At 40.5% G+C, this 22,295-nt stretch overlaps 1 pseudogene and 2 gene segments (V, D, J or C); all 3 read right to left on the reverse strand.

The window, feature by feature from the left end:
- Positions 1 to 9,663: 9,663 nt before the first annotated feature.
- On the reverse strand, positions 9,664 to 10,129 carry LOC118237944 (annotated as a pseudogene).
- A 5,041-nt stretch (positions 10,130 to 15,170) lies between these two features.
- On the reverse strand, positions 15,171 to 15,626 carry LOC103164476. The segment is given in 2 exon segments: positions 15,171 to 15,499; positions 15,581 to 15,626. Coding segments are annotated over 2 exon segments (375 nt in total).
- A 3,654-nt stretch (positions 15,627 to 19,280) lies between these two features.
- Positions 19,281 to 19,725, reverse strand: LOC113839109. The segment is given in 2 exon segments: positions 19,281 to 19,600; positions 19,683 to 19,725. Coding segments are annotated over 2 exon segments (363 nt in total).
- Between the last annotated feature and the right edge of the window lie 2,570 nt (positions 19,726 to 22,295).

The following is a 22,295-nucleotide window of genomic DNA, read 5'->3' on the forward strand; positions in this document are numbered from 1 at the left end:
CTTCTAGGCTACACCCCCTTTTCTCAGAGGTCAGCCTCCTGTGAGAGAGATGTGAGCTCCCACAGCTCAGGAGGGCATTCAAGTTAGAGCTAGAAGATGAATTTGCATGTGAGGAGTCAGGCTTGTCCTTATAAAAGAGGAGGGTGGATACCACTCCATTTCCTCATTACAACACAGCCATCACTGTGTCTGACTTCGTACAGAGTGAGTCTGGAATAGAGAGCATGGGGACTGAAGGGATCACAGGACACACATACTGTAATGACCCCACCTCTGCTCCCTAGCACACCCTGTCACCAAATTCTTCTGCTCCTGTATATTTTTTGCTTTTTTCCATTAACTTATTTGTCAATATTTTATATATTATTACTATTTAATTAATTTATTTAAATTTATATTCCAATCCCAGTTCCCCCTCCCTTCTCTCCTCTTCCTCCTCCCACCCCCACCTCCCATCTGCACCTTGGAGAGTGAGTCTGCTAAATCTTCCCATTATACGTTTGAGGCAGGAACAAGGCGCCTACCCACCACCCTGCACATCTGCGTTTTGGTTGAGCAAGCAACTGCACCATATAGAATGGGCTCCTCTAAGAAAGTTTTGCATTACAATTATATCTTGGTCACATTCCCAATGGCCTCATGTATAATGCCAGCTATATTAAGGGAGTGTCACCTATATTAATGGAGTCTAGTTTGGTCTTGTGCAGGTCCCCTATTTGTCAGACCTGAGTCAGTAATCTTTCATTAGCTAGCCCAGATAATTCTGAATTCCTCATCATGGTCTTGACCCCTTTGTTCATATTATCACTCCTCCCTCACTTCGATTGTACACCAGGAGAATGGTCCATTGATCAGTTTTGGATTTCTGCATCTGCTTCTATCTGTTTCTGAAAGTAGGTTAATGCTTCTCTGGGGTTGACGATTGTAAAGTCTGTGTATCTTTTACTTTATGTCTGGTATCCACTAATGAGTGACTGCATACTATATTTGTTTTTGTGGGTATGTGTAGGGAGCCGTCCCTGCATTCTCCATTACAAGATGGCGCCTGCATCCGGCAGGCACCGAATGTAAACAAGATTATTGCGCAGGCGCTGGGTAATTTTCCATTCCTTGATCTCTGCCTATTCCGTGGCGTCATATGGCCGGATGAGCTGCAGCCAATCATGGGGTGACACGTCCGAGGCGGCGGTTGCCAGCCTTTATTAGGGGACGGGATTCTTGGCTCGGGGTCTCCGCTCTGGTAAGCTTATGCTCTCCTCTCTCAAGATGCATTAAAGCTTTCCTGCAGAAGGATCCGAGTGTCCTGCGTATGATTTCTTGCTGGCGAGAAATACAGAGCGCGCGGGACAGGTATGGGTTACCACACTCAGGCTGTTTTTATTTTTCTAGTTCTGTCCATTTGTCTGCAGATTTTAGGATGTCTTTGTTTCTTACTGCTGAGTAGTATTCCATTGTGCAAATTTATCACAGTTTCTTTATCCATTCTTCCACTGAGGAGCATCTAGGTTATTACCAAGTAATGAATATTACGAATAATGCTGCTATGAACATAGTTGCAGCTTCTGTAATTTTAAGTCTCATGTCAACTCCAATCTACTATTCATACTTGGCCTTCTGAATTCCTGGTTTCTGATTAATAAGACCAGACTACTCAAGGTTTTCTTCCTTGTTCAGTCATGTGATGGGTTCCCAACTTACTAGAATTTTATCAAGCTGTCACGTTGCTGTAGCATATGAACCCCTACTTCTTGCTCTGTCCAGACTGTGGAATGTAGAGGAAACACCTGCTGATAGAATCAGCTGCATCCCACACTCCCTCCCCCTCCTCAACTCCCAAGTCCCCCCCCATCCGTATAAAATATCTTGCTGTCTTTGAAAATTAAAAGGTGTTCTGTATAGGCAAAGGAAATCTAGGATAAAATAAGAGATAAATATATAAATGTATAAAATAGAATTAAAGCCATGTGATATCATGACTCAGGGAACCTCCCAAATGCATTTGAATTGGATCCTGATGACATCTGCAGGTGGACCTGCAGCCTATGCTTAGGAGTATTTGGTTTCCCCGGTTAGACTCCCCCAAAAATCCCATTTTCATTTTAAAGATACTGTAATTGGAGATAGATTCTGTATTACATGTATACTTCACCATTCAACTCTAGAACCCCCTCTACTGTCAACCCACAGAGGTCCTAATATTCCACTGTGAGATAAACTGTATTCATAGTGAGGGGGAGAGGCTTTAAATGGAGTCATTTCCTTTTCTGTAGCATTTCCAAGAGAGTGACATAGATTCAAGGAACTAACTGGCCTTGTATCCTTCTAGAGGAGGGTTCTAACTGTCATCTGAGATGGTCTCCTGGGACTGGTATGTGGTTAACTCAGAGGAATAATCTCTTGAGTAGATTGAGGGAACACACTTTCTCGCCCCTCTGCTCTTATTCCCTATGGTCTGCATAACTGATTAATTTTGGTTTTCCCCCTTTCTATGACACAACAAACACATTTAGCAATGTTGTTGTTCATATGCACTTGATGTCATATTGGACTCTGTCCCTCTTTGTTAGTTTTGACGGAACATCGTCTCCAACTGGAGATTCTCACTCCCATGTAGGGATTGCTCTTCAGTGTTTGTAGACAATTTATTCTGTCTCAGCAATCCTGTACAGGTCAGGAGGTTGTCCTAGGAATCCTGTGTGACTGGGATGCATCAGGGAAGCCACAAGATGGAGTTCTGTGGAGGATGAAAGCTGTGTCTACTCTTCAGAAATCCAGTCTCCTCCCACAGAAGTCAGCCCTATAAACCTTGCATGGGTCCAGCACGTTCACACATTAACAGCAGCCCTGCATTCATACCAATATTAGTCTTTCTGTTGATGGTTCTCAGAATTCACAAATAAGGGAACCCTCTCTCCTATATATCCTGACTCTGAGGTTAATATTAGACCAAGAGAGATCTTCATGATGGTGTTGAAACTTTACTTTGCACAGATTAGAAAAGATGCGCACTATACCTTGGATGACAAGGATATTCTGTCCACATTTACTGGAACAGGAGACACTTCCTGAGTGTCCTGTGATCTGCTAGAAAAGGCCCAAAGGATAAGGAAGGATAAGGATGAACTTTGAGAAAAAATTCCAGCAGGAAAATAAATACACTGGCAGGAAATCAGAAATCCCAACCAATTCTCCACCTGAGTGTGCTCATGTATGTGAGAAGAGCCAGTTCAGATGGGAAAACACTGTTTTTGCTACTCACAGGGCCTTGTTTATAAAACCTGTTGGCTCTCATCTGAGTTATTTTCAGTGTTAAAAGGAGAAAACCTCAATTTGTTGTTGTTGTTTTAATGAAAATACTCAGATTGTAGCCATGCTACCAATGGCAGAATTACTTCTGCCATTGGAATTCAGCCTTCACATAGCCAGAATGTGGGTTCTATATAAAAGCAAATCAAAACCAAAAAGCATATATAAACAGAAATGATTAGATTCAGACATGTCAAAGTTATAACAAAGGGAAAACCCAAAAGAGGTCCTCAGTTGCCCTTCTGCTTCTAAGAACAATAGAAGGTGTGTGTTGGGGGTCTCGGTCTCACACACTTTACACTGGTGTACATTCTATGTCAGTCACTGTCAAAATAGATCTTGTGACAAAGACAATCCAATTACAGGGAGCAGAGGAATGAGCACCCAGTGCTCTCAATGACATGAACAGGCCTCTTATGTTCCCAGCCTGGAATCACACTGCTGCTGCCCCCAGTGTTATCTGAGCAGGAGCCCACTTTGTTGCCAATGAAGAAATTCCACACCCTAAGGACTCCACAGCGTGACAGTCAGCTCTAACTGTGACTCTAAATTAGTAAGAATTTTGATTCCTAATAGCAAAAACAATTCAGGGTTGGACATATCTATAAACAAAATCATAAGTTAGATTCATTAGGAAAGTTAACATGACTCCCCACAAATCAAGGGGAACATCTCAACAAAGTATTTGAAGTGGAGCCACATATATCAAATTGAATTTTGAAAGGGATTTTTTGTTTGTCCTGCTATTGTTGATTTATAGTTTATTCCCATCAAGACCAGCAACATTTCCAGTCTCATATATATATGATATATATATATATATATATATATATATGATATTGTGGCACCAGAATTTGCTTTTTTTGTTTTATTGAAGAAGAATCATATCAATAGAGCTGGTCACTGATCAAGCTCTGGTCAAGTATGTTGTATTGTAGGGACATCCAAAATTAGCATCACTTTATTCCCAACAATCCTTTGACCTGATAAAAAAGACTCTGAAAGACAGTGAAGTTACAAAGGGTCACAACAAATGATTATTCCAGAGAAAGACCCCAGGCTGATCTTCTCTGTCATCTCAGTGCCAGGACATATTCCTGCTCCTCCAGGGTTTAGGCACACTCAGGATGTGGTTACAACAGTGTTTCTTGCACAGTAATAGACTTCAGAGTCCTTAGATGTCAGGCTGCTGAGCTCCATGTAGGCTGTGCTGGAGGATTTTTCTGCAGTAAGTATGGCCTTGCCCTTTTGAGTGTATATAGATTCACTATCTTCTGGATCAATAGCTCCAATCCACTGCAGGCCCTGTCTAGGCCTCAGTATTTCCCAACTCATATAGTAACCAGTGAAGTTGTAGCCTGAAGTCTTACAGGACACCTTCACTGAGGCTCCAGGCCTCAGCAGCTCAGCCCCAGCTGCAGCTGGACATGGGAGTGGACACCTTTGGAGAGAAAGGCAGAGTGGATGTCACTGTCACCTGAGTGCATGGCCCCTCCTCAAGTCTGGAACTTGGAGCCCCTACCTGTAGCTGCTGTCACCAGGAAGAGGATGATCCAGCTCTAGCCCATGGTAAGGACCTTTGTGCTCAGTGACTGTGGAGAGGACACTGATCATGTGTAGTTGGTGGTGTGGACATCCCTGTATTTACCACATAGACTCACATGATTTGCATATTCATGAGCAGGATAGTTCTTAGATAAGGACCTAGTCCAGCTGGAGAAGAAGGAGGGAGAGGAGACCTGGGTCAGGCATCAGGATGCTGAGGTCCAAATCTTCATCCTGTCTGAGGAAGCAGTCATTCCTGAGACCTGTGCAGACCCTGTGGATATAACATCAAGGCCTAATCCCTCAATTTACAAATAGAATCCCAACCTGAGAAATTATTTCAATTCCCTGACAATTTCACAGGTGTTGGTAGTGATGAGGAAAATTGTTAATGGAAATTTCAAAACCTCCTAAATTGGGAGAATTATTACTCTTTCATCTGTAAGATATTAATATTTTCTTTCCAGAATGTTACAGGTGTGTGTTTCTGGTATTTTTTTCTTTTTCTAAATACATTTCTTCTAGTATATTCTTTGGTTTCAATAGAAAAAAGGCTTTGGGGTTTCTGGTAGGAACATGGAAAATATCTGAGAGGATTGGGCATAGAATGTCATCAGAATATTCTTCATGAAAAAGGTGTTTTACAAAAATAAAAAATAAATAACTATTTTTAAAAATGAGAAAATACAAATTTGTGCAATATTTAACAATGAATTTTTACTGTGTTGGAAAATTCTTGACTTCACATATCAACTGTATCAGGTGTTTTTCAGCTAATAGTCTTTAGGAAGGGAGTCCACAGGGGCTCTGGAGTCCCTCCAATCATCTTCTGATTTCCATCCTAATGATTGATGTCTCCATGGTGCCCCCTGTTGTCCTTACAATTTTTATACTCTTATCATTCTGAGTTTAAAAAGAATAAACTTGTCACAGTCTCAGAGAATCTCATCAAGAAGACAAGGCAATATAAACAACACAACAGAAGTTTTTCATCTACAAGGAAGGTGGAACTTAGTTTAGTGATAAAAAATGGAAGCAAGTAGAGATAAATATACTAATTAAGACTAGACATTAAATGAGACTCTCAAATGTAGTTTTTAGATATCGCGTGCTTACATACAATTATGAATACCAATGCATGATGCAGTATAAGTGAACTTGTCTAGTAGAATACACATAAATTAGGAGGGGAAAGAAAATGAAGGATAGAGATGATGGGGGAAAATACATTGTATGAAATACATGAGTATGAAAATTCTAAAACAATGAAAATTGTTATTTTAAAATTTTATATCTCATATTATTTGAAATTTTAATCTGTGTGAAAAACTGAGTATGATCATATCTCTACCCACTATGTCCCTCTAGTTCCTCTTGTGACCTTCCAATAAGTCTCTGTACCATTTCATAACAAGTTTTGTTTCTTTAACAAAGAACACAATGAATCCAATAGGTTCTATCTATACACACACAAGTGGAGTCTTTCACTAGTACACCAGAAGCCTCCAGAAAACTTCCAAATAAAACTAATATTATTTTCCTGATTGGTCATCAATGCAAATCGATTCCCAGCTGAGTGTGGGTCCTCAGGAGTTTCTCTCCATCCATGTAATAGTTTTAAAAATTGTTATATTGTCTTTAATCGTGTGAACAGGAGAGACACGCACCAGGGTGTATGTGTGACCCTCAGAGGACAACTTATGGCATTCAGTTCTTGTGTCCTATCATGTGGGTCCAAGCAAACAAAATGAAGTTGCTAAGTTTGCCAGTGAACCCATTTACCCACTCAGCTACTACACAGGTTCTGACAAAAGAAAATGTACTCAAAGGTATTTTTAAAAATGTATTTTTCCTATATCATTGTGCATTTTATTTAATTGGTCTTTTGCATGTGTTTCATGGTTACAAAGTTGTGTTTTTGTATTTTGTGTGTGCTTGTGCGTAAGAATATTGACTGTTTTGGTCAATATTTTTGTTTGGTATTTCCTTTCGTAATTTTTTTGTTTATTTGTTTTATCTTTGAGAGAGAAAGACACGATGTAGAGTTGGGTAGAACAGGATACACGAAAGATCTAGGAGGAGTAGATGGAGGGGAATCAGTGATCAGAATATTTGTAAAAATTTTTTCAAATATAAATAAAACTGAATAAAATAAACAAGAAAATATACACCCATAAAAGTTTAACAAAAACTCTTGACTGTGAGCATGGAAACATCACATGTCAACAACAGCAGGTGCAGGTCAGCTGGTAGACTCCAGAAAGGAAACCACAGAGGATACAGAGTTCCCAGCCCATCGACCCCATCTCCCTACTGAGGATTCTTGGCTCCATTGCGCCCCCTGCAGGTGCTGGTCTCCCCTGCAGATTTGTTTGTCATTGCTTACAGTCAACTTGCGCTGGTTCCCTTGAGCAATATATCTCTGCAACCTCAGTGCCCACAGAGCTCAGGTACAGGGATAAATGGCTCTTGTTTAACAGGAGATGCTGACGCTTCTTTGAGAGATTGATTTAAGTTTGGCCTGTATGGTCATCAATGTCCCTCTCAATGCCAGTCTTCTCTATGGTGGACCCAGTTCTACCAGTTCCCACAAGTAATAAAGAGACTCGAGGAGAGAAATGGGTCTTTGCAAACTTCATCAGGCTTCAACTTGGAGAGAACACCTGAACTCAGAGAAGCACAATGAATCTTGAACTCAGATGTAATCCCTCATATATCCATGCATGGATTCCTGTGACACTCTGATACAGGAGTCAAGAGAAAGACGAGGCAACACTGTCGTACTCGAAGACCAGTTAACAACTTGAGAATAATATATTCACATGAAGAAGGAGGTAAAAGTCAAGTCAGTTTCAACTGGGACTCAATATATTTTCCATTCCCCCATGAGTATCAATAAAATGTGGCATATCAAATTTCTGTTAGATTATTCACAACCCAAAATTTTTGGCACGGAAAGGAACCACAAAATTCAAAAGCACACACAGGTTCTCATGTGCACAACACACACACACACACACACACACACACACACACACACACACACCATGGTAATCTCCCTCTCCAATGAATAGGTCTTAGGAAGTTTCAGTACCTCTATCCCTCCTTCATTGTTCAATGGTCCTAGCTTCATCTTTTCTCTTTTCACCAGGTTTTCCACTGAAATTGAGGACCAGACTCCAACACTGCCGCAAACAAGCCTTCCCAGTCTCTCTGGGACAATTCTGTCTCTAGTTGACCATGAATGTAATGTCTGCCTCACAAAGGGTAAATGCATAACATATGAGAATATCACTTCCTTAAATCTCCTCAAAAAAATCATTCCCACACTAATCCAATCAGCTTTTCCACAGCCTGGAGGATATCTGTCATTTGGCAGTTGTTGCTGTAAGGTGACTGGATAAATAAAGGTTGGTTGTTTGAAAGCCTTGGGCTGTTCCTCTCTAATATTATAATGTAATACTGATGTTGGGTATGCTTTAAATTCCTCTGTCTTTGTCTGAATATCTCTTAAAGCTTGTAACTTATCAGTCAAAATGGAATTTTTTTCTTTATTAACTCTTTCTAAGACCTGTATCTTGGCACTCATGTCAAGCAACTTGGCTCTCATATCAGCCAACATTTTAGGGATAAAATAAGAATGATCTATCCAATAATGTTAAAAATTGGCATTGTGTGGATCCCATCTGAGTTAATTATCCCCTCTTTTATTTGTTCTCTTTTTACACACCCATCATGTGATCACACAGAGACATATCTCCTTCCATCATAATGGTGTTTCCAATTTTTTAACGTTGGAAAAGTTTTTTTAAAACTAATTCCTCCATCTAAGAATTGCAAATTGTCTCTCCAAATCTGGTGATGATGATGGGGAAATGTAATACTTAGGGAGTCTGAGTGGAGAACACAGGCTGTGAACAGCCTGGTGAATACACACAGCTGCTGCTGCTGGCCTGTCATCAGTCTGAGGAGGGGATCCAGGGAAAAGCCAAACCTACTAGGGAAAAAAGCCAAAGAGCCACCGTCTGCACTGGGGAACATGGAAACATGCTGACTCAGGTGGCATTTGGAAGTCAGGTACCTGGAGCATTTTCTGTAAAGAGACTGCAACAGAATAAAATAAAACAAACAAACAACAAACAAAACAACAACAACAAAACCAAAATGGTTCAGAGGGCTTGGGAAGAAAGGGAAAGACAGCCTCTGCTTCTGTGACTCTGCTGGTCACATTTCCTACCAGGGACAGCTGCTTCAGGGGCCAGCGGCTGCAAAGCCACAGGAAAGTGGCTATTTCATGAAACCATGACCCAAAAATTGGATGAGGATGAGGTGTTAATCTCACGAGTCTTAATCAATAAAAACCAGAAGTCAGATATCAGGGTAAAAACCTGGAAGATCAGAGAACTTGAAATAGTTGCCACTTGCTTCCTACCTGCTTTGTTCCTACATCCAAAAAGGCTGAGACCCTGTCTACATCCAACCTTTTCACTTCCTGTCTCCACCTCCCAAGTGCTGGGATTAAAAGTATGAGCCAAGAAAGCTGGGATTAAAGGCATGTGCTACCACTGCCTGGCTTCTGAGGTTAACTAGTAGCTAGCTCCACCCTCTGATCTCCTTGCATGTAGAGACCACAAGTTCTGGACGCTTTCAAGTAAATCCTTAGATGGATTGACATCTGAGACCTCAGAACCAGCATCTAATTATGTCTGCACCTGTTCCTGCAATGTGCTGGTTTTCCATGTGACCTGCGCCCTCTGCTGGTTCTGAGCGCTCCTGCAGGGAGGTTTTTGTCAGGTTCACACTGAAGTCCTCTCACTGTGTGTTTCTTGCACAGTAATAAATGGCGGTGTCCTCGGCTCTTAAGCTGTTCATTTGCAAGTAGAGGCTGTTTTTGGAGTCGTCTCTTGAGATGGTGAATCTGCCACTCACAGACTCCCCATAGTATGTTACATAATTGTAACCTTGGTTCCAATTTGTGCAACGCACTCCAGCCCCTTCCTAGGAACCTGGCGAACACAATCCATCCAGTAGTCACTGAAGGTGAATCCAGAGGCTGCACAGGAGAGTTTCAGGGACTTTCCAGGCTGCATCAAGCCTCCGCCAGACTCCACCAGCAAAACCTCACATTGGACACCTGAGAAAAGAGAATCCTGTCAGTAAACTCTCACAAATGTCCACTGTCCCTCTCACTCAAGTCCATTCACACAGTATCTTTTCTTGTGTATAAATTACCTTTCAAAAGAACAACAAGCAAAACCCAGCTCAGTCTCATCTACATGTTGAGCGTTGAGTGTTCTGTGATGACCACAGAATGTGAGGACTTGGGAGCCCAGATCTGGGTGCCTCTGTCAGAGCTGTAGGGTCAGGGATGGCTTTCATGGGGAGTGGGGAACATTATTTGCATGTCTTCTTGCTATATTATCAGCTCATGGGCAGTAGTCTTAAGGAGGACAAATAAGGGTGCAACTATTCAAGTTGAAATTAGGAACCAAGTGGTGTGTTTACAGCATCAAAGCGTCAATCATTGCCCCGGGCATGTAGCTTAGTTGTTAGAGTATTGTTTTGCATTCCGGAAGCCCCATGTTCATCCCCACCATTACATGATAAGCAAGAGCTTGGAGTAGGAGAATCTTATACTGAAGTTATTATGCTTGGTCTATATGAAACTGTGTGCCAACAGAGAAAAGATAAGATAGAAGAAATTAAAAAAATAGACTGTCAAGTTTGACTTCATGGTTTTACATAGCCATATATTTTCAGTCTTCCTTTATTGTGCTCTCTACTTCTAAACTTTTCTGCTAACTTTGCATGGATTGTTAAACTAATTCTTAGGAATTGAAGATAAGAGAAACTAAAATGTAATCATTTAATAATTGTTGTATAAGGTTCAGTATACAATGAATGCCGACCTTTATTTGAATTAACAATGTGTGGTTGATGCCACAGCAAAATGGTACAAAATTTCCTGCATAAAGCTTGAAGATTGAAACTCAAAAAATAAAAGATTTATTACATAAATATAAATGCTACCTGACATTCTTCTTTAACAATGGGTATAACACATTTTGATGACCCATATTGACCATTTCGCTGCTCCAGGACTCACCTTGCCCACATTCTATAGACACCCTCTCATCCCCATCACAAAGGTAGTGCTGGCTCTCTGTAACCTCCCTAAAACACCCAGTGGGGCTCTTTCCTTCCATGCCACATCCTTCTGCTCTCTGTTTCTTCAATGATTTGTGTTTCTCTCTCCATCAGCTAGGCCTGATGTTTCTCACAGTAAAGATGCACCTGGATCTTGAGAGAATTGCCTAAGGGGGACTGTAAGGTAACCCACCTCCTTCCTTTCCCAGAGCCTACTGTCTTCCTGTGACATTCGTCCCCAATGCCAAGGAATCAAGGAACATGGGGTGGTAAAGACTCACAAAGACTTTACTGACAACCACAGAGCTTACATGGGACTGACCTAGGGTCTCGGCACATATGTGCCAGTATGCATGTCTTCATGTGGGACTCCTAAAAGTGGGAGCAGGGGCTGTCTGTGACTCTTGTGCTGACTTTGCAACACTTTTCCTCATGCTAAGTTGTGTCAACAATGTGACACGCCATGTTTGTTGATAGCCATGGGAGGCTCGCCCTCCACTGAAAAGAAATGGAGGAGTGGATGGGGAGTCCGGGGAAAGTGGTCAGGATTTGGAGGAGTGGACAGAAGTGAAACAGCAGTATGTTAAACAGTTAATAAATGATATCATATGAGTTTTTATAAGACCATATTGAAATAAGAATCCTGAAACATAAGTTATCACATATCTGTAGAGGATATAGAATCCATATGGCACAACAAATAAATGCAGGGATACTGTGAGTAATCAAATATCAAAGCAGGGACTGTGGAGTAAGAGAAATGTAAATTAGGAAGCTATTATAAAACAAAAAGTCTGGATAATCAACAGTTCATAGGTCCATGGTTTTGTATTTGAGATTTTCCTTAGGTAGTGAAACAATTTTCTGGTCCGATTTTGGTTTGTTTTTATGGAACTGATGGTGTAATATTGTTATCAAAAATAATAGATTTCAGAAAATTTTATGAAAAATTACTGAGACGTAGATGAGCTGGTCATGTAGTCATTAGTGTTGTCCCACTGCTTGTTCTGATCATACTCTATGTTATGTGAGATATGTGCCTGCAGCAAGGTGAGTGGAAATAATGTGGATGAGATTTCTGTTTCATATTAATTTCTGAGTCTTTGAACAGAGGTGGCTGCATGTAAGGATGAAGAAGTCATGAATTTGAGAGTGAGCATGAGTTGGACACAAGAAGAATTTGAGTGGGGATATTGACTGCCACTGTACTAAGATTAAGAAATTCTCAAAAAATATTTAAAAAATTAAAAGCAACAAGGGAATCTCCCCTCATGCACAGCTCCATTGTGAGTGGCTTTCCTTCAGTGCTATCACTCAATGGGAAGCCTTGATATCCAGGCCTGGGCTCCTCAGCAGTTTCTGCGGAGTTAGGACTATTCTGGTTTTCAAGAGCAAAGGGAGGCCTTGTTTTCATTTCCAGCTCTTTATAAAGAGGTTTGTGTTGGGAGTATTAGGAATTTAAATGCCTACACCAAATGAAAGAGACAGAAACAAGTAACAGGGAAAGAATTAAAAATGTCATCAATAATTATTTCTGATATAATTTGGTCTGATTTATTTTTTAATTAATTGAATTTTCACAACAGACACCACTCTCTCTTATTAGGTCTACAAAGGCCATTACAATACAAATTTGATAATTTTAGAAGAATTGGCAAAGTTTTATACATGATGAGTCTAAATATTAAATTGAAGAAATTGTTTTAAAGGATGTTGCTTACTGTTAATTCCTGTAAAAGTCTGGTATGTGAAACCCAGTGTTGAAGAACAATGATATATAAATTCTATACACTATTATTTTTCTGGGAGTAATGTTTAATTTTGAAATTTAACACTTTGTTTGCCTTAATTATTAGTCTGGTGAGGACTGCGTTTCAATTAGCATTCCTGTACATTAGGTCACTAGTTTTAAACATTTTCAAACTAATGAAGGAACAATGTGTGCCTCTGCAAAACGACAGAGAGAAATCATGAGGGCTCACTCATGGACCCTGCTCTATGTCCATCCATCCTTTCAGACCTGTCCCCTCCCCAACATGACCTCTGTCCTGACTTGGTGAGACTCAGCAAGAAGAACCTTGAGATTGCCTCTCCATGAGACATGACTGTCCAGTCCTAGTTTCCAATTGAGGATTTCATTTTTTTGAGATGTACTGTCTACATGTTGATTGAAAGAGTCTTTGAATTGTGTCAATTTCTTCTCTGCAGCATTCCCAGGAGAGTGACATAGATTTTCGAATAAACTGACCTTGTATCTTTCTAGGGGAGGGTTCTAACTGCCATTGGAGATGGTCTCCTGGGCCTTGTGTGTGGTTAACTGAGAGGAATAAACTCTGAGTAGAGTCATGAAACACCTTTGCTGGCCCATCTGCACTTACTCCCCAGACTCTGCATAACCGATTTATTTTGGTTTTCCTTTTTGATGTCTCATGGTAAAAATATGTATCAATGTTATTGATCATGTGGACTTGATTTCATTGTAAATCATAATGATATTTCAGAATGTGTTCCTGTGTCTTTTCTTCAATAGAACAAGGTCTCAAATTGATTAATCTCACTCCTATGTATGGATTGCTATGAAATGTTTTCATACAGATTTATACTCTCTCAGCAATTTTGTACATGTCAGGAAGGTTGTCCTAGGAATCTCTTGTGACTGTGATGGACCATGGCAGTCCTAAGATGGAGTTCTGTGGAGAATGGAAGCTTTGTCTATTCTTGAGAATTCCAGGCTGTCCCCACAGAACTCAGCCCTGTGCACCTTGCATGAGTCCAGCTAGTCCAATCTAACAACAACTCAGCATTCATATTATTTTAATCTTTCTGTTGACAGTTCCCCAGCATTCACAGATAAGGGAACCCTCTTTCCTGACTCTGTTGCTTATGTCTAAGCAAGAGTTCATGATGGTGTCCAACCTTTATGCTGCAAATAAGACATTGGCAGGACAGTGGGCCTTGGAGGACAAGAAATTTCTTTAATAAAAACAGTAGCCATGCTGTCAATGGCAGAATTATTTTTCCTGATATTCAGCCTTTGTAGATCTAAGGTATGTGTGTTCTCCTAATTAAAACAGAAGAAAAACAATAAATCCTACATAGACAGAATTGCTTAGATACAGATATGTGAAAGTAATAACAGTCAAAAGTCAGCAGAGGTCATTAGTGGCCCTTGACACCTCCAAAAACAAAAATCTACTCAGTCTCTCTCTGTGTCTCTGTGTTTGTGGAGTGCGTGTGTGTGTGTGTGTGTGTGTGTGGTGTGTGTGTGTGTGTGTGTGTGTGTGTGTGTGTGTGGGTGGGTTGTGCCGCCGGATTATCCTGTGACATACACTGATGTCCAGTCAATGTCAGTCAGTGTCACCCTAAAATGTGTTGCAAAGACAATCCAGTTTCAGGAAACAGGGCATTGATCACCCAGGGCTCCTGATGACATCAATGTCTTTTACATTATCAGTTTAGAATCCCTATGATCTGGCCCAGTGTTAGTGATCAGGAGCCCAGAATTCTGAGAGAGTAACAGACTCTATAACAGAGGTCTCCACAGTGTAATATTCGGACCATCTTCATCTCTCAATTGAGAAGAAATGTCGTTACTACAAAAAAGAAATACAGGATCAGACCTCCCCATAAATGATCACATAGAATGGTAATTAAAGTAAAGGTAAAGAGACGTCCCACAATCTATGGAGACTACTTACACCAAAGTATTTTGTGTGCTCTTAGATACATCAGTGAATTTTGAAAAGTATTTTTGTTTGTTCTGATATTGTTGATTTTTATTTTCCTAGTCAAATTCATATTATAATGTATTCCCAATAAAATCCTAGTATCTTAGATTTAAAGGTCACACACACACACACACACACACACACACACACACACACACATTATAATGTATTGTCATAGTTTCTTATTCTCTGTTTCATTAAAGCAGAAGCATGTCAATGTATGTGTTCACTGACAAAAAATTTCCTCAAGATCTGGTTACTGCAGGAAAACCAATAAGGACAACTTCATTATCAGATATTATTTGGAAAAAATGACAAACACTACGTAAGACTGTTAGGAGTAGGGTAAAAACGGGACACACAGAATGATTATTTCTGTGTAAGTATCCAGGCTGATCTCATCTGTCTTCTCAGCTTCCTGTTCCTCCAGGGATTCTGACACACTCAGGATGTGGTTGAAACACTGTGTCTTGCACAGTAATAGACTGCAGAGTCCTCAGATGTCAGGCTGCTGAGCTCCATGTAGACTGTGCTGGAGGATTTCTCTGCAGTGAGTGTGGCCTTGCTCTTGAATTTCTGATTGTAGTCAGTACCACCATGAGAAGGATTAATCCATGCAATCCACTCCAGGCCCTGTGCTGGCTTCTGTTTTACCCAGCTCATAAGATAGCTAGTGAAGGTGTAGCCAGAAGTCTTGCAGGACAACTTCACTGAGGCTCCAGGCTTCACCAGCACAGCCCCAGACTGCTGCAGCTGGACCTGGGAGTGGACACCTGTGGGGACAAAGGCAGAGTGGATGTCACTGTCACCTGACTGCATGGCACCTCCTCATGTCTGGAACTTGGAGCCCTTACCTGTAGCTGCTGTCACCAGGAAGAGGGTGATCCAGCTCCATCCCATGGTGAGGACCTGTGTGCTCAGTGACTGTGGAGAGGACACTGATCATATGTTGCTGGTTGTGTGGACATCCCTGTATTTACCACATAGACTCACATGATTTGCATATTCATGAAAAGGGTGCTTCTTAGATAAGGACCTAGTCCAGCTGGAGCAGAAGGAGGTGGAGGACACCTGGGTCAGGCAGCAGGATGCTGAGGTCCAAATCCTCATCCTGTCTGAGGAAGCAGCCATTCCTGAGACCTGTGCAAACATGGTAGATATAAAGTGAGCTTAATCCATCATTTTTCAAATAGAATCCCAACCTGAGACATTTGGTCCACTTGCTGACAAAAAGTATTCATGGTTGGTAATAGGGATAAGAATATTTCTGTATTGAAATTTCCACAACAAATGAGGAGATTTTGCCACCTTTGTTCATATGTAAGCTATTAATATTTGCTGTTTGATAATGTTGCTAGTATGTGTTTCTTGTTTGCTTTTTAAAATCCTTTCCTTTTTTTATATGTGTTTTCTTTTTATAGTGAGAAAGAAAGTTGGTGGATTTGAATGGCAGTTAGGTGGGGAGAAAGATAGGACTAGGGAGGAGTCTGGCAGGGAAGCCATGGTCAGTATATATCATATGAATAAATGGTTTTCAAAAACATAAAAAAATCAATAAATGAATCCTAATGAAGTAAATAAGAAACTCTATGATATTTAACAAAGATTTTTTACAGTGTTTGAACATGGAGACATCACATGTCAACTGTAGCGAGTATTGTTCTGCTAACAGACTATAAAAAGGGAGACCACAGAGACTATGGAGAACCCTCCACTCCCCTCCACTCCCCTCCTCTCCATCTCACTTCCATCCTATTGATTATTGGCTCCTTTCTGCCCCCTGCTGGTTCTGAGCTCCCCTGCATGTTGCTATGACTTGGCTTACACTGAAGTATGTTTTTTGCTTTTAACAAAGAAAACAGATATCTTTATTATATTGCAAACATTAGTGGCCATGGCAGTAATGGGAAACAAACACCTTGATCTGACCGCCTCCCTTCTTTTATGTAGTTCTGGAAACTAAAAAATTTCCTTGTACATGCTAAGCAAGCACTCTTCCACTGGATTAACAATTAAGAAAGAACTAGCCATTATGAAGCCTAAACCACTGGCCAAGCAATGATGACTGATACTAAGTCTCAGAATGGTTATTTCAGTAAGTGTCTGCTGGACCCAGTAATGGAGAGAAAACTGGTCCAGTGGACCCAAGATGGAGAAAATCTACGACATAATGATTTCATGTCTCATATAATTTGAAAAATGTCATTTGTATCCTGGAAAATGTCATTGCATTGTTCCTGGAAACCCCCACTATACTCTGTTTCTGATAAGAGTATACAATGTCTAATTTCTTGCAATAAACATGTCACAGTATCAGTGTTCCTGAGGTTCCCTCCTTCCTGGCCTGGTTAAGATTCCATTCTCACTGACCATAATCAGGCAACCTTAGCATGTTGAGTAAATGCTGGTGATTACCGTTTGCATCATCTGCACTTGTGTCTTTGTTTAAGACTACTTTGCCCAAATCTAGCTATTCAAGCTCATTTCACATTCATTAAATATTTCTCATACATTTATCTCTTTTCTTCAGTATACTTGGGAGGTATTCAGAAGCTAATCCACAAATTCCTGGTGTCCAGAGTGTGCCCAACCTGCAGGTTCACTTGGGCATGGTATGTTGCTGGTAGACATGTAGGCTGACCTCACCCTGGCATTAGGGAACAGACAGTGGGTCCATTGGTTTTCACATTCATATTGTACTGGTTAATGAGTTGTGTTTGTGATGATCTCATTAATTGAATACTTCCCAAAATTTGTTCCCACATATTTGATGTCAGTATAATTTTATTTAGAGATTTTTCTGGCTTGGAAAGTAGATTCTCTTTTCCTTCATAGATATTGAAATCTATGATCATTAACCCTGAACCAGCACTAACCATTGCTTCCCCCAATGGTGCTTCTCTATCTTTCAGGTAAACACTTCAGCTTTCCTGCCTTTAGCTGCATCAACAAGTTCCATTTCAGTAACCATGCAGTCAAAGTTAACAAGAAAACATCAGCAGAAAGCAGAAAACTGGTATAAGGAACTCTGTTGCCAATGGAAGGCAGTTAGAAGAGAGACTGTAGATGACATCATCTGGCCTGAGCCCAATGGACACTCAGACATTCCCACAAGCTGAAGGTACACAAAACACCTTCAAAGGAATCACTACATGGGTCTCTGAGTCAGAAAGTAATCTTTATAAGGAAGCAATCTCAAACAATCATTGTGTGAAAAATAATAACCATGTGTGCCCTATTACAGACATTCACATGTTGGAAGCATGAAACACAGGCAACTTGTTTTTCCACCAAATGTGGAAAATATCATTAATTCATGGAAGTTCTGGCTATTCCTACAACAGTGAGAAAACTAAGAGGATGGTTTCAGGTGGTTTAGAATTCCCTGAGATTTCCAGTTGACATGAACATCATCACCAACTCTTAGAATTTATAGACATTGGTTGAAAAATATGGGAAGGTTTACTCTTATGTTTATTTCAACAGATATAGTGACAGATGGATATTTTAGATGCTCCATAGGTAAAAAGTGATACACTTATTAGACACTAAACAAATTTTAATTGTTATAGAATATGATATAGCAAAGAGCCTCTAAAGGATTGTTAGAGCAGGAAGGGGAAGCCACTTATTCTAACATCAAAACAGCTGAAAGCCTGTTTGTGGGGCAGCACATGGGATAGTCCCCAACATCCTAGGTTCAAGGAGATGTCTTCTAGTTCTGAGCCGCCTCAGTAGTTCTTCATTGTGTCATTTGGTCTTGAGCACAGAGAGTTTTGTGGCTGAATTCACGCTGAAGTTTCCTTCCCATTTCCTTGCAAATTTAGACATGGCAGGAGGTTCTGATTTTAACTATTAGCTCTTGCAGATATTCCTATTAATACAGGTTCCAATTAGAAGCTGTTTCTCCAAAAATCAACACTATAATACCAGACTATTCTAATCCTATGTGTCTTGGCTTGACTGATTGGATGTCTATCCATTTTGTCATTCCTTCAAATCTCATATTTTCGTCCTTGCTTGTTTATGCCTGATCTTTGGGCTATGGGTAACTGAGGTAGAGTGTTTCCATAACCATGGAGAGGTAGCTGTTGAGTGGAAGTTGTAAGGGGCTCCCAACAAATACATACTATGCCTTCATCTTTGTGATACCCTTGATGATTTCAGAGGTATTGTCCAGACTTCATGCCTCCTCTTTGGTTTGTCTCAAATTTTCCTAATGATCAGGTAGAATTTTGTAAAAGTATCACAGAACAAAATTACATGATGTTGACTGAATCTGAGGAACCAATTTTTAAGAACACTTATTCTGCTGAGTTAACTTTGACTATGTGGGTGAAGCTCTGTGTTTAAAGATCTACACTTAGGTTGAATTTCATTCCTATGAGATCTGGAGGAAGAGATCATAAAACACAGACTCAGGTAGGTGTATCTGCACACAAAATTTTCCCAGTTTTGAGGATTGGTTCCAAACATGGTTAAGTCTGAGCTCCCCCTACTGCCTCAGAGCTCCTCTGCAGGGAGGTTTGTGTCTGGGCTCATGCTGAAGTTACCTTACTGCGTTTCTCCTGCACAGAAATATGTGGCTGTGTCCTCGGTGGTCACAGAGTTCAGCTGCAGGAAGAACTGGTTCTTGGCTGTGTCTCTGGTGATGGAGATGCGGCTCTTGACGGATGGATTGTACCTGTTACCACCATCATATCTTATGCCCCCCATCCACGCCAGCTTCTTCCCTGGGAACTGCCTGATCCAGCTCCAGTAGTAACCACTGGTGGTGATGGAGAAACCAGTGACAGAGCAAGTGAGGGACAGCGACTGTGAGGGCTTCACCAGGCCAGGTCCTGACTCCTGAAGCTGGATCTGGGACAGGACACCTGCAGACAGGAAGAGTCAATTCTGTCAATCACATGTTGTCACATCCCCTCATGGACACATGTATGTAAAGGTCACACTCACCAGGAAGGGCTGTCACCAGGTACAGAAGACCCAACAGTCTCATCTTATAGGCTACACCCCCTTTTCTCAGAAGGCTGCCTCCTGTGAGAGAGATCTGAGCTCCCACAGCTCAAAGGGTGGCTTAACTTAGACCTATAAGATACATTTGCATGACTGGAGTCAGCCTAGACATTATAAAAGAGGAGGGTGGATATCACTCCATTTTGTTTTAATAATATGGCTATCACTGTGTCTGACTTCCTACAGTGTGAGTCTAGAATAGTGTTACAATAAATCTTTCCACCAAAAGCCGCCTGAGCCCCACCACCACGTGTGAGCTTTATGCCAGCCACCCGCCTGAGTTAGACCCAAATAAATACACAGAAACTGGTATTAGGTACAATGCTGCTTGGCCAATGACTAGGATTCTCATCTGTTAGCTCAGTCTTAATTATCATAAATCTCTATATTTTATAAGACTTATCTTATCGGACACCTTATTGGCGTCCCTAGTTGTCAGTGGATCACATCCTGCCGCTGGAGGAGACGAACTCGCAAAGGGGCCCTTCCTGTTTCTCCTTCACTTAAATATGAGTCTCCTTGCTAAGTCACTTCCTGCCTGGATCAGCACTTGTCCACTACATTTCCCAGAATCCTCTTTGACTTCTAGTCCCGTCTAACTTGCTGTCTCATTGGCCAAACAGTGCTTTATTTAACAATCAATAAGATAAACATACACAGAAGTACTTCCCCCATCAAGAGAGCAAGGGGATACAGAGATCACAGGACACACTTATTGGCAGGGCCCCACCTCCTAGCCCAACCTCCCCACCAGATTCTTCTTCCATGCTTATGTTTCTAGACAGAGGCAAGAGGAGCCAAAATGGACTCTTGAAAAACTCAGGCTCTAAAAAACTTGGCTTTTAATGTTTTCTTTTTTCAGAATTCCACAGGTGTGTTTCTTGTGAGTTTCTTCTTTAAATCCCTTTTGTTTGTCTATTTGTTTGCTCTCTACAGTGATAAAGAAATGTTGTGGAGTTGAATGGTCGGTCCTTATATAAGCATAAGGAGATTATCCTAATTTGAACCAGATTAATTAAGACAGTAGTTGATACTAGCCAGATCATCAATCACATAAATATGTAAAAGTCATCCAAATTAGAAAATTGAAACCTATTCATCATTCTAGAAGCCATGAAAACATACATATATACATGCACACACACACACACACACACACACACACACACACGCACGCACGCACACACACACACACACACACACACACACACACACATATATATATATATATAATAAAACAGTCAAAATTAGAGAAGAAACAAAACAATTAAACTAATTAAGAGAGATGGTAGGATACACTATAGGTATACCATATAAATTAGATATATTAAATAAATCAAAAAAGAAAAATAAAGACATACAGACTTACTCCAGGCCTCCCCAAACTCTCACTCTCAAACTCCTACCTTTATCTTCCCTATTAGCTGTTATACACACACACACACACACACACACACACACACACACACACACACACACACGCACACATTTATATGTAAATATAAAATACAACCTGCTCAGGTTGTTCAGTGTTGCATGTACATGATTTCAGGAATGACCACTTCACGTTGGAAGTTTGAAAATATTCACACAGCAGAAATATGATCATGAGCCCATATACACATACACATTAACGTCAGTCACAAGAAGAGAAAAAAATCAATTAAATAGCAAAAAATACTTGATAGGCATATTCCAAATAATGCTTCTGTATATCCAGATATATGTCAAGAATTTCCAGTTTTTAATTATTGTTGATTCACAGATTAAATGCACATGGGCATGCCCATCAGGTATCTTAGTACAACTTGTCATAAACAAGAGATAACTAGGGCTGATACACACATAAGGCATTTCATTGGTTTGTATGTAGACAAGTGTGGTGAGACTGGCATGTACTCTTCACCAAACAAACACGGCATCACCAGAAATTCTCCCATTCAACCAACAGGCTACATATGTGAGACAGGAATGTGTGTTCACGAAAAGTCTACACCAACATTGGCATCTATTGCAGGATCATTTCTAGGAGTCAAGATAAGAAAAGGACTCCACTATAAAGATGAGAGTAATTTTTGGGGTGTGGGAATTTAGGAGTTAATGGGATGATTGGCTTATAGTATCATCAAAATATGTCATAGGGGCAAAAAAATGATTAAATATGCAATAAATTGATTAAGAAGAAATAAATCACAGTATTTGAGGAAGAGGTCATTGACAAAGAAAGGATGGCAAAGAGAATCTGTGAGAATACTGTGATGTGGTCTTGAGATGAGGAAACTCTGTCCTGTGTGTGAAACTGAATGGACCTGAGTGAGTGACAGCAAGTGAGATAATCCAGGGTCATGAAGACAAACGCTGCCTGACCTGAGTTACATGGAGAATGAAAAGGTGGAAATCCTAGCATGGGGAGCATTGTTCTGACTCCCAGAGGCTGAGGTGACAGTGGAAGAGGGCAAATCAGACTACAGGGAATTTACATTCTAGAATTGTTTAATGATGTATACTCGGTATTTTAACCAGATAGAAAGATAGGAGACAGCAAGTTAATTA

The sequence above is a fragment of the Cricetulus griseus genome, chromosome 5 (genome assembly GCF_003668045.3).
Source record: "Cricetulus griseus strain 17A/GY chromosome 5, alternate assembly CriGri-PICRH-1.0, whole genome shotgun sequence".
NCBI classification, from domain to species: Eukaryota; Metazoa; Chordata; class Mammalia; order Rodentia; family Cricetidae; genus Cricetulus; species Cricetulus griseus.